Source organism: Danio rerio, chromosome 16, assembly GCF_052040795.2.
Source record: "Danio rerio strain M-AB ecotype USA chromosome 16, GRCz13ab, whole genome shotgun sequence".
Taxonomy (NCBI): domain Eukaryota; kingdom Metazoa; phylum Chordata; class Actinopteri; order Cypriniformes; family Danionidae; genus Danio; species Danio rerio.
Window position 1 is genome coordinate 33,320,955 of NC_141036.1, and position 18,438 is coordinate 33,339,392.

At 35.3% G+C, this 18,438-nt stretch overlaps 1 protein-coding gene across 51 annotated transcripts in view; it reads right to left on the minus strand.

Annotated features, from left to right (window-relative positions):
- Window positions 1–12,650: 12,650 nt before the first annotated feature.
- mef2d (myocyte enhancer factor 2d) overlaps window positions 12,651–18,438 on the minus strand; it is a 122,718-nt gene continuing 116,930 nt past the window's right edge. For 50 of the 51 annotated variants that reach the window (XM_087285140.1, XM_087285129.1, XM_087285116.1 and 47 more), the window contains one exon: window positions 12,651–16,465. In XM_087285140.1, coding sequence (XP_087141266.1) covers window positions 16,081–16,465 — 385 coding nt within the window. In that variant the 3' untranslated portion in view covers window positions 12,651–16,080. The remainder of the gene's footprint in view (window positions 16,466–18,438) is intronic. The other variant, NM_131317.1, reaches the window with a different exon arrangement.

The window sequence follows — 18,438 nt, forward strand, 5'->3', positions numbered from 1 at the left end:
ACACCGGCACCTTAGTGAATATAAGAATTCGTATAATTAAAATTAATGAATACTACACCTGCTCAATGAAAATAAGATGATTAGAAATCTAAAAAGGGGAGAATAGAATTAAGCCATTGTGGTCCAGTGGTCAGCATGTTGCGTTACGATGCCACCGACCCGGATTAGAATCTCACCAAATTTTTTTTCTTTTTCATTTTTTAGTGTTAAGACATACTGTTTGAATTACTTTTGTAGGTGTCTTTTTTGTGTGTGACCACTGTTACAAAGGACTGGATATCTAAATAAGGTGCTTTCTAGTAGGAATTACATGATGAATTAAAACCTGTCTGTACTATTGACAACAGCTCTGACAAAAAATCAGATCAAACCAAAACAAAGAAGCCACTATTCTTTATTAATTCTTCCATCTTTCTCTAACTCTTCTTACATATGTCTTAAACAAATTATACCCAAAAAATCTAACTAGACCTGTATTTTCTGGTTGTATTTTAATAAAGAGAATGAGAAGTAATATATAATGTCATTAAAACCTCTCTAAAACATACACACTTTAACACCAAACAAATTAACAAACAAAAAACCAAACAAATTAACACCATGACTCCTTGTGTCGGTGTTAGTCTGAACAGCCACGCCCATATATGCCAGAAACATATTTGTCCTTATATATGCCAGAAACATATATGTCCCAGTCATCAGTCATCTGCACATCAATAACTGTCTGGTTTAGCTCAGCTACCACCTCCGAAGACTACGTCGAATAGTTCAGACTGCTGAGCGTATCATCGGTACATCCCTCCCTACTATCCAAGAACTGTACTTATCCAGAGCGAGCAGAAGGGCTGCCAAAATCACTCTGGACCTCTCACACCCAGCACACTGCCTCTTTGAACTGTTACCTTCTGGTCGACGCTACAGAGCACTGCGCACCAGAACAGCCCGACACAGAAACAGTTTCTTCCCTCAGGCAATCCATCTCATGAACACTTGATAATAATAATTGTGGAACAAACATCACTACTTGCCATACACTTTTATACACATATACACTTATTTAACAACACACGTTACATGCCAATTTGCACATAACAGCTGTACATATAACATTGTATATAGTAATATAGCTCTATATACACTTGTCTATTTGTATATTTTGCATTCACTTCTTACTGCTTTTTTATATATTTATTATCTGTTTAGTGTCCTGTCTCTGTAATTCTGTTGCACTGTAGAAGCTCTGTCACAAAAACAAATTCCTCGTATGTGCAAACATACCTGGCAATAAAGCTCTTTCTGATTCTGATATATGACAAAATATATATTTCACATATGCCAGAAACATATATGTCCACATATATGCCAGAAACCTATATATCACATATATGCCAGAAACCTATATGTCACATACATGCCAGAAACCTATATGTCACATATATGCCAGAAACCTATATGTCACATATATGCCAGAAACCTATATGTCACATATATGCCTGAAACCTATGTCACATATATGCCTGAAACCTATATGTCACATAAATTCCAGAAACCTATATGTCACATATATGCCAGAAACCTATATGTCACATATATGCCAGAAACCTATATGTCACATATATGCCAGAAACCTATATGTCACATAAATTCCAGAAACCTATTTGTCACATATATGCCAGAAACCTATATGTCACATATATGCCAGAAACCTACTGTATATGTCACATATATGCCATAAACCTATATGTCACATAAATTCCAGAAACCTATATGTCACATATATACCAGAAACCTATATGTCACATATATGCCAGAAACCTATGTCACATATATGCCAGAAACCTATATGTCACATAAATGCCAGAAACCTATATGTCACATATATGCCAGAAACCTATATGTCACATATATGCCAGAAACCTATATGTCACATACATGCCAGAAACCTATATGTCACATATATGCCAGAAACCTATATGTCACATATATGCCAGAAACCTATATGTCACATATATGCCAGAAACCTATATGTCACATATATGCCAGAAACCTATATGTCACATATATGCCTGAAACCTATATGTCACATATATGCCTGAAACCTATATGTCACATATATGCCAGAAACCTATATGTCACATATATGCCTGAAACCTATATGTCACATATATGCCAGAAACCTATATGTCACATATATGCCTGAAACCTATATGTCACATATATGCCTGAAACCTATATGTCACATATATGCCAGAAACCTATATGTCACATATATGCCTGAAACCTATATGTCACATATATGCCAGAAACCTATATGTCCCATATATGCCAGAAACCTATATGTCACATATATCAGAAACATATATGTCCCATATATGCCAGAAACCTATGTCACATATATGCCAGAAACCTATATGTCACATATATGCCAGAAGCCTATATGTCACATATATGCCAGAAACCTATATGTCACATATATGCCAGAAACCTATATGTCACATATATGCCAGAAACCTATATGTCACATATATGCCAGAAACCTATATGTCACATATATGCCAGAAACCTATATGTCACATATATGCCAGAAACCTATATGTCACATATATGCCAGAAACATATATGTCCCATATATGCCAGAAACCTATATGTCACATATATGTCAGAAACATATATGTCCTATATATGCCAGAAACCTATGTCACATATATGCCAGAAACCTATATGTCACATATATGCCAGAAACCTATATGTCACATATATGCCTGAAACCTATATGTCACATATATGCCAGAAACCTATATGTCACATATATGCCAGAAACCTATATGTCACATATATGCCTGAAACCTATATGTCACATATATGCCAGAAACCTATATGTCACATATATGCCAGAAACATATATGTCCCATATATGCCAGAAGCCTATATGTCACATATATGCCAGAAACCTATATGTCACATATATGCCAGAAACATATATGTCACATATATGCCAGAAACCTATATGTCACATATATGCCAGAAACATATATGTCACATATATGCCAGAAACCTATATGTCACATATATGCCAGAAACCTATATGTCACATATATGCCAGAAACCTATATGTCACATATATGCCAGAAACCTATATGTCACATATATGCCAGAAACCTATATGTCACATATATGCCAGAAACCTATATGTCACATATATGCCAGAAACCTACTGTATATGTCACATATATGCCAGAAACCTATATGTCACATATATGCCAGAAACCTATATGTCACATATATGCCAGAAACCTATATGTCACATATATGCCAGAAACCTATATGTCACATATATGCCAGAAACCTATATGTCACATATATGCCAGAAACCTATATGTCACATATATGCCAGAAACCTATATGTCACATATATGCCAGAAACCTACTGTATATGTCACATATATGCCAGAAACCTATATGTCACATATATGCCAGAAACCTATATGTCACATATATGCCAGAAACCCATATGTCACATATATGCCAGAAACCTATATGTCACATATATGCCAGAAACCTATCACCAGTTCAGGTCTAAATATACTAAACTAGGAACAACACCAGGTTGTTTAATAAAGCTTTCTTTTTTTTTTTTTTTTGTAGAACAAATCTTTAAAGTGTTACTTTTTGTTTTTGTTGTTAAAATGAACCAGAACCCAAGTTATACAAAATAAATTCACTCGCTATGACTGAATCAGGCTAGTATTTGGAGCTTACTTTGGTAACCGCTCGATACTGATGCATGAGAGAAAGAGGCCACACTAGACGAAAGAAAGAAAGAAAGAAAAGGAACAATAAATAATAGATGACATCACCTCCTCATTTCCCTCTGTATGCAGGCTGGCTTTCTGGTGCAACTGATGGGGGTGGGATAATGGGACAATGTTAGCAATACTGGATGAACACATCTGCACATTGAACACAAAAGAGAAAATATGGATATGACATCATGAATCCAAATCTATAATACAATTAAGAATAAGTATACCAAAAATAAATAAATAAACAAAATAAATAAAGTTATTCATTTTAAAAAAGTTTCTACCTTCTGTTCTATTCTCCTATTCAACAGATAGTCAGCTGAAATCTGAGGGGATATAGAAATTTGCATGAGTAGTACTGCTGTCGCTCATTTCTATCATGAAACAGATGTCAGTCAGATATAACTATTTCCACCTCGATTTATTACAATCTAATGAGAATTATTTGGCATGTAGTTCCAATGTAACTTAAATTTAACAAATGCACTATTAAAAGGAAGTGTGACCAAGTAATCACAATGAATCACGCGGTCAATGAGAGAAAGTGTTCATTATATTGAACACTTCAAACAAAAGGAAAAGGGGATTGTTTTAATAGACAGTGATTTTACTTAAGACAAATAGTACAAAAGTAGCAAACATTGCTTTAAACTTTTAATAATCTGTATGTATTGATTGTAGAGCTCTGGGGTCAGGAAGTTCTCAGATAATATTATCCTAAAATATATATTTATTATGTTTGTTTTTTTAAAGGGAAATGTTGATGTAGGATATTCAGTGTGTTGTTACTTGCAGAGCTCTATTATTAAAAAAAAAAAAACAAGAAAAAAAAAACAAGCTGGGTAATAAAAAGTAATGCAAAAGTACCTTAAAAAAGTAACTAAGTAGCGCAACTAGTTACTTTTTGGGGGGAGTAACTCAATATTGTAATGCGTTACTTTCAAAAGTAACTTTTCCCAACGCGGGATATTACACAAATGAGGAGACCGAAAAGCCTAATAATGTAACTTTTGTCTTTGTAACAGACACTAAACAATGCTAAAACAGAGAACGCAACAATTTGATAACATGTAATAAGTCATGAGGTTGATTTGCTCCCTTTATTGTCTATAATGGTCACGGCTCTGATCCAAACACTTTAAAAAGAAGCAGGATTTACAGGGTCTTTTGTGTGAAGCAGGACAGCAGCTGCTCGCTCGGTCAGATGCTTCCACACCTGCTTCCTTCATAAGAAAACCCCTGATGCAACAGCATGCAACTTCATTACCAGCCCACTGAAGTGAAGATCTGATCCTGGTCAAATGACAGAGGGTATTTCAATCTGACCTCCACGACATTCACGAGTGTCAATATAAGAGTTATTCCAGAGGAATGAGCTCTGAAAATACACAAACAACCAGTGCGGTTCTACAAATAAAAGTGTTCGGAGGCTGATTGACATTCTGCTCACTTCACCATCTGTCTTTCTTATTGATCGCTATTGATTATCAGCGTCAGATACCGAGTGACTGAGTGGTTTTAAGATCAGACAAGACCTGACATTCATCATCGTGCTTTTGGGTGTTACATTGTTATGTAAATGTGTGACATGTAAGCCTACAGCATCAAATACTTATTGATGCCTTTTCTCTACTCAAAATCATGTCACTTCTTGGAGAATAAGCTGACAAAAAATCTCAAAAAGCAAAATATAGGAGTGAGATGAGGTGGTACAAAAAAAGGCAAACATTTCAGTCACCAAGCTAACAAGCTAACAATGTTAGAACTAGAAGCCATCTTAAATTAAAGGGGTGGTCCACAGTGTATTTGTAAGGTTTGGTTGTGTTTATGGGGAGGAAAGCAATATTTGCTCTTGTTGTTATTTGTATGAAACCATGTTGTTTTTTCATATATCTTATTTAAATTATACACTGCTACTCAGCTAACATGAAAATGACTGTCATATTTTCAGTGGTGTGAAGTAACTACTTGCAAATGCTCAAATTACTGTAATAGTTTTATTGTAATAGTTTCAAATTACTGAGTAGTTTTTCTCAGGAATTAAGTAGTTTTAAAAATATGTACTTTTACTTTCCCTTGACAACATTTTTAGTGCAGTATTGTAACTTTTACTACATTACTTTCCTTCAACCTGCAGTCACTACTTTTTTTTTTCTTGTCTATGGGGATTAGAAAAATCAATTCTGTGATTACTGTCCAATCAAATCGCACATAGAAAGTAAATTGCATCTTAACGAACTATCTCAAGACATGGGTGTCCAAGAAGATGTTCAAAATCTTTACACGCACTGACCCAGAGAGTGTTTAGATGCATATCACTGATGAGAAGATGAGGGATGTGTACTGTATGATAACCGAAATGGTCTTAAACATTCAGCAGGCACGAGACGTCAACATTATGTCAGATTGATGTTGTACCCCAACGTTGTGGGGACGTTGCAGTTTGTTTGGAAATGAAAATCAGTTTGACATCAGAACTCAACGTTAGACCGACAACAATGTCCAACGTCCAACCTTAAACCAACTAAATATCAACGTCTGATGATGATGTTACAGCTTGAGATTGTGTGGAGGTTACCACTATGACGTCTATCAAACATTGGATTTTGGTTGACATACCTGACGAATAAATGTCAGTATTTGATTTCAATATGACGTTGAATCGGCCAAATATCAACGTCATTTCACGTTGTGATTGGATGTCAAAATACCGCTGTCCTTAGACACTGGTTAGACATTGAATTTTGGTTAACTGACATCACAACCTAAATCTTACCTAATATTACCATATTATGATGTTGTGTGCCTGCTGGGCAATAACTAAACGCACTACAGAATGTACAAATAACATGTAAACGCATCAGTTTTTCACAGCGTAATACTCACTACTCGAGTACTTTTGAAAGGTCTACTTCTTACTCATACTTTGAGTAATATTTACAACAGATAATTTTACTCTAATCACACTACATTTTTAGGCAAGTAATGGTACTCTTTCCACCACTGCATATTTCCTAGTTCCTCTCGCCCTCAAGAGGCTCTGATTGGTCATCTAACATAATGTGCTGCGATTCGCAGATCGGCTTCACGGCACCAGGAAGCATTACACACCTTCAAGCACACGCTTTAGCACTGTGTAAATACAGTCAGTCACAGTAGCTGTTAGCCGCAGCAGTTTGTGCTTGAATCTGACCGAAAATAAAGAGGACACAGCTGAACCTCACACCTGCTCTCAACAATAAAATATGACAAGTGTCTTTCACATATATTCGGCTTATAAGCATGTGTAAGTAATATGAAATGTTTACATATCTTTTGTGAGTTTGTTATTTGAGTTATTATTTGAGTTATTATTTGAGAACGCAGTGAAAGTGTCCGTATAGAGAGACACTGCAGCGCTGCTGAAGACTGTGGCTGTTTACAGCAGTTTGACAGTTAAATTTGATTGTTAACGTATAGATTGTTAATGGTGTCAAACAGCATTTCCTGTTGTTTACATCTTTGTTTACGTCCTCACTACAACATACCGCTAATGCTAGAAACTGTGCATGTAATTGATCAATTTTAACAAATAAAAATACTTACAGGTTGTGGCTCACAATCCACAGCTTCGTCGGTTGGAGGAGTTTTTTGCCAAATCCAAAACTGAACTGAGAGAGATTCTGGAAGTTGTCCTTTGTCAAATGCTAGAACTGTACATATGTTTTTGTATAATTCTCTGGAACATAATCAAAATTGAACTGTAAGCACTTATTTCTTTGTGTCGTGTCCTTTGGAAGCCCAAATACAGAAACAGAAGAAGCTCTGTGGAAATGGCAGCATTTGCATGGCATTTTAGCTTTCTTTGCTATAACTTTACAGAGCCTCTGGCCACGCGGTGTTGCTGCGCTCTGTGTATGGGTGTGGTGAATGCGCAAAACCCGAAGCCCTTGTGATCTCACTAGCCCAGATGTCTTTTTTTGTAGAACTTTGTTAGCCGTAGGCTTTGCTAAGCTAACTCTGTAAAAGCCAATGCTTCCCATTGCATTGAATTTTAAGTGTCTTACATTCAGAGATGTTTATGTTCACACAGCTACATTACACACATCAACTAAAGTTTAAAAGACTGTAGTGGACCACCCTTTTAAGGAGTCACATGATGATTAAGTAGATCACATAATCAAACCAGACTAAGCAAAAAAACAAAAAAAAAAAACAAACAAAAAAAAAACCCATGAAATTAAAAATCAACACGTGACCAAAATGTTTGTCATCTTTTTTCAGTGAATAGCTTCTTTTAATTTTCTAGAATTATTAAGTCACTTTTTTATGGGGTTTTCTTTGTCTACTGGATGGTTTTAAAGGCAAATGGGTCTTTTTTCAAGAAATATTAAAATACATGATGGAAAGCGACAAGCAATTTTGAGGATACTGAAGATTTTTTTAATGATTGCCAATTAGCACTATAAAATATCACAATAAGAAAGAAAAGCATTAAGATCTTTTTCTTTCAAATTAAAAATAGTGGTGAAAAAGCTTAAATTTAACCCACTTAGCCCATTGGAACTGCTTGCATGGCAGTCAACAATGATCAGTTTTAGTATTTATTATGTTTGTTTTTTATTCATTTATTGTAAAATTCAAATAACATCCTGTATTATAGTGATTTTCTATTTTTTTTAAAGAGATTTTGTAGTACTGATGTATATTCATGCAGTAGTTTTATAATCCATTCATGACATATTAACCACTTATAAGCTTTGACCTGAACATGAAATTTTCAACTGAAACTTTTCTTGAAAGCATTGAACAATACTCAAGTTTGTCTTTTTGTTTTTCTTTTTTCTGTAGACATTAAAATTTCTCAGTCTCTTTTAAAATTTCAATTAAAAGATTTGTTAAAACATGTTTTACTCTATAAATATGAGAACACCAGAGCCACAAAACAAGGCTGATATCTAAAAAAGTGAGTTTGTTTGCAATATTTTGATTAGTAATAAATGCTTTAGATTTCTCAATAATAATTTCAATAACTAATTTCTCATAATCCAATTTCTTTCTAATGCAGTCATATTTTGACTATAAAAATATTATTTTATTAAGACCATATAACCTTTTTGATTCATGCTGATCCTTTTTTATATTCACAAAAAGACGCAAACTTAACCTACACTAAAAATAAATATTCATTGGATTTACTACATTTTTATAAGCTGATTGCAAACAATGTATATGGGCTGATCTTAAAAATACAAACAAATTAAATTTAGTAATGTTCATCATAATTTGTTTAAATTCAGCCTATATAAATTGTTTGCAACCATTGTACCTTGTAAAAAATGTGTAAATCCAATGAATAATTTTCTTAAATGTAGTTTTGTAGGTTAACATTCCAATGAATTAATAATAATTAAAAAAATATATATTAAATCCTGATTTTACACGGCAACAAATCTAATAGTTTAGCATTAGATTGTTAAGCATGTTTTAAATTGTAAGTTACCTTTTGCAAAACAAAAATTTGCTTTAGAGAAATATTAAAACATCAACTATGAACTGATATCAAGAGCTAGAAAATCTACGCCACATTGTAATTTGCAGGATCTGATTATAAATACAAGATATTGATTGAACATATGAGGAATAATGGGGAATTAAACATTTAACAAATGATACTCTTCTGCAATCCACTAGAGGTTTTATATTGATTTGTCAAGCTGTGCTGTATCTGTATCCCACTATTTTTCTTTGTATGCGATGATCTGCATGTCTCTGAGTGCATTAGGAATAACAGGTTGAGACAGACAGTAAGTGGAAGCTGTTACAAACAGAAGCTCAAGGGTTGCACCAGACGCCCCATCTGACAAACTCAGCTGACTCTGTGCTCAGATGAACAGAATGACCTGAATTCAATGCCCTCACCACTGAAAGACACATGCAGGACACACACACACACACACACACACACACTCATTGTGTCTGAATCACGGTGATCTGTCCTGCAACTATTTGAGGTTTTTATTTCCTACACAAACCAGTGTCTCTATAATGGGAAATACATTTTTGCATGATTAGATGGCACTTTAAAAAGATCTGAAACTGAAAGCTGACCGTCAAAGTTTTAAATAGTTAAAAGTAAATAAAAACAATTTAGGATGAAATAAAACTAGAAAAGTTTTTACAAGAGAACGCCTGACATCTAGCGGTCAGATATGAACATTACTTCAAGATTAAACGCACAGCACCTGCAAAGCAGTTTCAAGTCAAAAAGTTACAATGTACACAAATATGTTTACATAGTAAAAGCATTATATTACAGCTTTTCCCAGTGGCTTTGGTGCATTCCTCACACTATTTACATTCTTAAAACAGCTAATGCATTTCTCAAAACAGTCATTTGTACACATCATAGTAGCCGTTTCTCATTCCTTCCAACAAATTGCAAATGCTTCTGGACATGCATCAATTGCTTTCAAATGTTGAACTAGTTGTCAAAATCTGTCAAGCAAATCTTATTAAAAAATGTAATTATTTTTTCCTGAAAATGTCTTTTAATTGAACAATTTGATGAATAATTTACAGACCTGTGTATGTTGTAGGTTCAGTTCCAATATTGTACTACAATATTGTTTACAGTTGTGCACAGCTCTACACAAAGGAAGTTTATGTTTGTTGTAAATAGGGGTGTGTTTATTCTTTTCCACAATGCTTGAATACATTAGAATTGCAAAGAGCAAATGCAGTAAAAACTTTTCATCTTGATGACACTGACACTTTCATTGACATGAATTCTTGCTTGCGAGGAATGAGCTATCTATTTTGAGCAAGTGACATGCTTTTGCAAGTTATCAACTTCAGTTTGACTAACTGTTTTGAGAAATGCATTAACTGTTGTGCAAATGTGAATAGTGTTGTGAGAAATGCACCTAAGCCACTGAGAAAAACTGTAAAAAAAATCATTATTTAATTATTATTATTATTTATAGATATAACCACCTAAATTTGAATGCAATTTTATTAAGCAAAAACTGAATGTCTCAACGTTTTAAATGCTTATTATAAAATGTAATATCTCATTTAAATAAAGCATGTATGTACACTTTTATTATTGGTATATGCATAAACTAGGTTTAAATGTAAAACTGATATGATAAAAATATTGTATATTAGATGCTTTTAATGTTTCATAAATTTAACAAATTTATAATCAAAAACGTGTTATTATTTTGTATTAATTTTAACATAATTAATCATTTTAACAAATTATTTAAACAAATTTAGGTGTATAAAAACAACAGATTTTTAAATACTATAGAAAGTAGGATTATAGTTACATGGTATATATGATATTTTAAAAATATCATTGCTTAATTATTAATATAAATTTGAATGCAAGTTTATATGGCAAGAACCCTGTCTTAATGTTTTAAATATGTAACATAAAATGTAATATCTCATTTAAATGAAGCATTTATACAAGTTGTTATAATAATACAATATTTTTTTCACTTAATATAAGTAATACACAAGATAATTTAAACACAATCAATTATTCAGGCACACAAACACAATGCGTATATATATAACAACACACACTCTCCCTCTCTCTCTCACACACACACACACACACACACACACACAAAATGTATTTTGTTATATGCATAAACTAGGTTTAAATGTAAAATTGATGAGATAAAAATGTTCTATAAAAGAGACTTAATGTTTCATAATTTTTACGAATTTATAAAGAAAAGCATTATATATATATTTTAATTAATCATTTTTAACATATTATTTAAACAAACTTATGTGTATAAAACAATTGATTTTTAAATTCTCCTCTCTTATGCACCCGACACAATATTCACCTTTAATCCCTCTCTTGCACAATATCCAGCACAACATAGTTCAGTCTGATGTAAAAGTACGTGTATTGCCTGCCTTTTGTGTATAGTTAAGTATCTTATAGTACATGTTAGCTATGCATAGTTTTTATTAAGTAGTTTATCTGTCGTGTTGTGTTTGTACTTGATTAATTCTTGTAGACTTTTTGTAGAATTTCTGCTAGACACGGCATTTCGTTCCTCTGTATGTCCACACCATGGTGCACACATGTAGCAAAATGGCAATTAAGCTTGACTTGACTTACAGCTGAAGTCAGAATTATACGCCCCTCTTTAATTATTATTATTTTTTTCCGTTTTTTTTTCCGAGCAAGGAGATTTTCAGAGTATGTCTGATAATATTTTTTCTTCTGAAGAAAAGCAGCTTTAAATTAAAAAAAAAAACATTTTAAGGTCAAAACTGTTAGTCTCTTTAAGAAATATATTTTTTCAATAGTCTACAGAACAAACCATCATTACACAATAACTTGACTAATTAACCTAGTTAAGCCTTTAAATGTCACTTTAAGCTGTATAGAAGTGTCTTGAAAAAATATCTAGTCAAATATTATTTACTGTTATCATGGCAGAGATAAAGTAAATCAGTTATGAGAGATAGGATATTAAAACTATTATGTTTAGAAATGTGTTGAGAAAATCTGCTCTCTTTATTTAAAAAATAATAATTTATGAGGACTAGTAATTGTGACTTTAATTGTAAATACCTTTTTTCCCCTCCACATTTGTACTTTACTTTAGACTCCAGCATCTACAGTAGTCAACATCTGAAGTAGATTAAGGCTATTTAAAAAAGAAAAGAAAAAAAACCCTTTTATTTAAGTTGTCCTAAAGTTTTGTACATTTATTCTTGCCTTAGGACGACTTTGACAAACTATGTTGACTACTGTACCTCACACAGGAATGAATGAAGAAACCCACCAATTCCTCCACACACACACACACACACAGACACAGACACACACACTTTTGTGTAGGTCAACTTGTCTATTTAATATATAAAATACAATAAAACATACGCAAAAGGGGAGGGTCATAAAGGACAATGGATACTTTGGTACAATAACAAACACTCTTTTGTAAAAGCAGTATAGAATTTGTAATAACATATCAGTGCATACTTTGTTTATGAAAATATACACAAATTGTATATCATTCTCCGAAAACAACAGAAGTTTTTTTTTATTTTTTTGTCTTTATTTTTTTTTTTACAACAAAACTCAAAGCAGACTAGCCGAACACAATATATTAGCTATAATTTCTCTCTTTTTTTTAAACGTTTTCTTCAATTTCTATTCTAGGCTTGTGTGTTGTATACTCTTATTGAAATTACATTTCAGTTTATTTATAATATGACTCATTCTTTGCTTGTCTGACGCCCATGCATTGTGTCTGATCAGAATAAATTAAACGTGTGGATGTCCCACCTTAACTATGTGTAGATACTATTGTACAATTGACTAAAAATTGCAGCATTAAACTGGTCACTCTATCCAACCTGTTTTATCGCTTCCCTCAATTAGCAATAAGTACTAATATTACTACAACGGCTTTTATTTTTTTTATCGTTTTACTTAATAAATCGTGCAATATTAGTAACAACCCTTTGAAGAAGAACAAAAAAAGAGTCAAAAATAAAAACGAAAATATATTTATATAATATTCATATATAATAAAATAAAATAAAACATTGCCTAACCTACACAAAAATAAAACAAACTTAGAGAAAATAATAATAATAAAAACCGTCTCTCTAAATGTATCATTATTATTACCATCTGTGATGATGGTAACGATAATCATCGTAACAATTATAATAAAAACAGACAATAAAACTGTCACCAGCACAAATTAACACGAGAGAAAAAAGTATGTGAGAATCTCTAGACATCATACAAAGGGGGATACAGGGGCCAAAGTGAACTATTCACCGGACGATTGTCTTTTCTTTGATTACCCAGACTCTTCATTCTACCATGAGGTCCTTTTGCGAGAGCTTTTCGAACTTGGGAGCTTCGAGGCAGCGGATCAGGTCTTCGTCTCGCATTTGTTCGAAGCTCAGGACACAACAGTCTTAAAGTCAACGTGCGACTGAAGAGGTTTCACTTCTAGAAACATCCGGCCAGTGGATCTACAAGCTCAAGAGTCCCACTACTGCATCCATCATCTGTGTTTGTGTGTGTGTGTGTTTGTGTGTGTGGCTTAACAAAAGGTGGGTCACCGCTTGAGGTGAAATGAAATGGCTTCTGTCTTCCTCTGTGAGCAAAGGAGTGGAGAAAAGGAGAGGAGATGGAAGAAGAGGTAGAGAAGCCGATGACGGTGAGTCTCACCTTGGATGTACTCAGTTTTATAGGGGAAACTATTTTCAATCCCATTTCCTTTCAGCGCTGTTTTCTTAAACACGTCAGTGAAACATCCTTCATTTTCGTCACTTAAAGAGAATACACTAATGCACAGATTACACGATTGTGTACATAATTGTCACATCTGCAACACGTGTAAAAGCCTAATCTAGATTTCAATACAACATTCGTTTTTTCTTTGTCAAATTTTTTTTTTTTTTACAAAACGTGACATTTTCTTCTGTTATAGTTCACCGTTTAACATGTGAAGTGCAATAAGCCGTAATATAACGTTAGCTCACAAAAATGAAACGCAAACATCCTTCCCTGAATGCTTTGAAGCATCTTAAAAGTGAAAGGAGCTCGTCCTCCGTTCCAAACCATCAGGAAATCACTCTTGAGAAAGGGGGCAGGTGTAAAAATGACAGGTTGATCGTGTGTTAATGAAGGACATCGCTCCTTAAATACCTCACCGAGGTGTGCGAGCTGATGAATAAGGGGGAAGATTTTAAAGTGCGCGCCATCAGAATATAAAGGACAGAATAAGAGTCACGCTTTAAACAGTCAAATCCTCCTTCGTCTGCCTCTCCACCTTGCTAACTTACAACACGGTACAGTTTATTTACAGGTAGAGGTTGACAGAGACGGTTCCACTGAGATTACAGCGCTGTTTCAGAAAGACCCAGCTGAATATATGTGAACACACACACATCGCTATGTACAATCTCAACGCTTCTCTCACACACGCACGCACGCACACACTCAGCGCTACACGACCTCCATCTCTTTCTTAGCTAAAATAACCTAGCTGAGATACGCAACTCTGTATGCTATACATAAACCTGTACTGAAACACTGAGAAAATTGTTGTATATACACGTCATCTCATCAACAACAACAACAACAACAACAGAAAAAAACCTCGCCATCTTGAGTTAAACAACAACTCAAGACTTCGTCTTTTGACTTTTAAAATCCTGGAATCTTACAAACGTTAATTAAGCATACTCGTCCCATAAAGTTAACTACTTAACCTCTGAATTACGCAGCCGAAGCATCCAAAACAATAAATAGAGTATAATGTGGCAGACCACTGCTCTCGTAAACTGCCGTCTAATGTGTTTCTCTCACAAGTACACACAGATCTACATTTCTATCGCGGTCCACGTGGACGCAGAAAATTGCGCTTGGAGCTCCGCCGATAAGACACACGCACACGAGTGTGCACGCAGGGGACTGGTGCCAGATTACAATACGACGGAAGATGATAAACATGATCGAGTGGAGCTTTTTGGCTGAGTTGTGTTTAGCGATTGAATGAATGAGCGCCTCGGTCTCACAGCTGACACACACACACATGCACACTATGCGTAGATAGGAAAACAAAGATAAAGATTCGACTTAAAAGTCGTCACAAAAGGAAAAGGGCGATACTAAAGGCAGCAGAAACACACCAAAAACAAACAAAAAACCTGCAAAAGCAAAAGAGAAAAAGTCACTCGAGAAGATAAATAGCAAAAGCACCCATTCATACAAAACCAGAGAGAAATCAATACAAAAGAAGAGAGAAAAGAGATCGACAGGCTTGTCTACGCAACATATCAAGCAGTTGCTTTGCTTTTTGGACAGAGCAGTGCCGCTGAACTCCGATCAGGTCGACGGTAAGGCCTGCTGATCCTGTTGAAAAGTTGATCTGGGATCCGGACGGTCTCTTAGGGATATCAGAGATGCCACCGACAGCCCTTCTGTTCTGCCTTGAACATCTCTTCAGTCTCGTGAACACGTTTACACCTGGATTGGCAACTGTGTATGTGTGTGTGAGGAGGATCTAGTGCGTGTGTGATCATATATGCATATTCTATATAAATACATAAACACACACACCAGTAAATATATGTGTGTGTCTGAGAGTGAGACAGAGAGACAGGCGCATGCATGTGTCTAAGTGCGGACTGAGATTGGCAGGTGCCACTAGGGGTGTGTTTTTTTTTGTCGGTGTGCGTGCGTGTGTATGTGCGGGTGAGAGAGCAGATGTCTCTCGCTTTCCTTCAGCGTTTATGTGACCCAGGTGTCCAGTCTCATACGCTTCACGTTGGCTGACTCCTGCTGCTCTGCTTGGGCCGGCTGGTCTCCGGTAGCTCGGAGAAGACCTAGGCTGGAGAAATCTGGAGGGCGAGGCTGGCCGCTGTCGTCTCGATCGCTTCCCTCGTATGAGCTGCCGTTACTGCTGATGCTGTCAACTGGAGAGCGGCCGGTGGGCTCCAAACGCAGTGTCCCTGGATACTGGCTCACCGTCAGGCCTGAAACGCCACCCACTGCCCCGGGGGTGGAACTAGGGGTGCTGCGGTCCCGGTTGGGAGACACTGGCTCGGATTTGATGCTAATGCTGGGGTTAGTGTTAACCGTCAGAGTAGCTCCGTGAGGGATCGTTCCTACGGGCCTGCGGTAGGAGGAGAAAGAGCAGAATTAATCTCAAGAATTATCAATTATTACTGACATGAATGATACAGATATACTCAGCTATTATTAAGAAGATACCCAACAAAAGCACATTGTAAATACGACAAACAAAACACGATATCCACAGCTTTACCACAATGGGTATCACTTTATTTTGATGGTCCCTTTAACGCATCTTGTTGAATTTAAGTTACATTGCATCTACATGCCAACTAATTCTCAACAGATTCTTAGTAGACTGTTGGGTTGGGGTTAGGATTATGGTTGTTGAAATTTTGCATGTACTTGCAAAGCTTTTTTGAAGGGGTCAGGCTTTTGTTGATGGTTTCACATTTATTTAAAGCTTTAGCATTTATGCAGCTGCTTTGCCCCAGAAACATTCAAAGGCAGAAGTGCAAATTGCAGCTAAATGTTTACACATTTGACTACAATACAAATTCTGTGGATGGATAAGAACACTTTCGTTCTGTACATAATATGTGTGTGTTCTGGCACTCACCGGACGTGTCAAGCAACTGAAGCAGAGCAAGCAGCTAAATGTGTCTGAAAAAATGCTTATATTTTAATAATCAGCACGAAGGTGAATGCGCCTGGATGTTACGATTGGCTGAAGTAGATGTCTCACGTCAGCGCGTTCCCGTGAACGTGCTCTTTGCATTCACACAGCACAGCATTCCTGCAAATTACTGGTAATGCTACAACTTCTCTTTCTGGAAAACTGCCGGAACCAAATTTACTGGTATTTTCAAAAAGGGCCTGTTCACACATACAAATCTTTTCGGACAATTGCACGTAATTCTTCGGAAAGGTCTGTATGTGTGAAAGTGGCTTATGTTTACAAATACAAGCGCAGCTGTTTAGAGGTCATTTCTGGGTAATGATGTCAGAATTTACTGGTATTTTGGAATGGATGTGTGAATGGTCTTTTCCTGAAAAATTCCGGAATGTTCTTCCCTGTGTGGACAGCACTTTTTTCTTTTTGGTAATTTTTTAGATATTTACCGGTATCACTGTGTAAAAGGGGCTATTGTCAGTTGAATGTCTGTTGAAGGAGCAGTATTAACAGATATTAAGCAGACAGTCTACTAATACCAAAGACTATAGAATACACAAGACATGTCACTTGTATCTTTTTGAATGAGGAAAAGTGTAACGGTCAATATCGTGAACAAAGCCCCTCCCACTAGCACAGGAGCCAATCATCGATTGCTATATGGTGAATCATTGATCACACTAAACTGGCAATTCTCCGGGGGATGAACTCGGACCAGATAAGAGTTTCTACAAATTTTGTGTAATTTAGACGTTTATAAATAAAACTAATGACACCGTTATAGTTTAATTTTATTGGTGATTCCTATTATGAAATTCAATGGTAAGCTTGGCAAGCAGTTTTTGAGAATTTGATGTTTCCCTATTTAGACAGAATGCCCGAGCATACTGCCTAAGAAGTGTATCAAAGATGCCGGCCGACTGAAATGACTTCCCTTAAAAAGACTTTGCTAATTCTCATATGAGAAGTAAATGGCATGTAGTTGCAATGCAACTTTTAGTCAACAAAATGTGCAATAGGGACCATCAAAATAAAGTGTTACCCCATATTTTTTACAACTTTGAACAGCCAAATTTCATTATACAAAACAAAAAATATAGGTTTAAATAAATGCACAGAAGCCAGACATTAAAAATCATCTGTCACTTAAGTCCTGATTAGCCATGCAGTCACAACTTGATCAGCCTCTTTCCAGACAACACAACATGCCACATATCCTCAACTGCAGTGAGTGTGTTTGTTTATGTGAGTGGCATTATCTTGCAGCCTAATATACTATATTTAGTGAATTATTGATGTTGGGATTACTCAGAGCTATTTCAATGGTTTTACAGAGATAAAGGTATGGGAAAGGGGAAGGAAAAAGTAATAGAAGATAAGGAAATCAAGCAGCAGAGAAA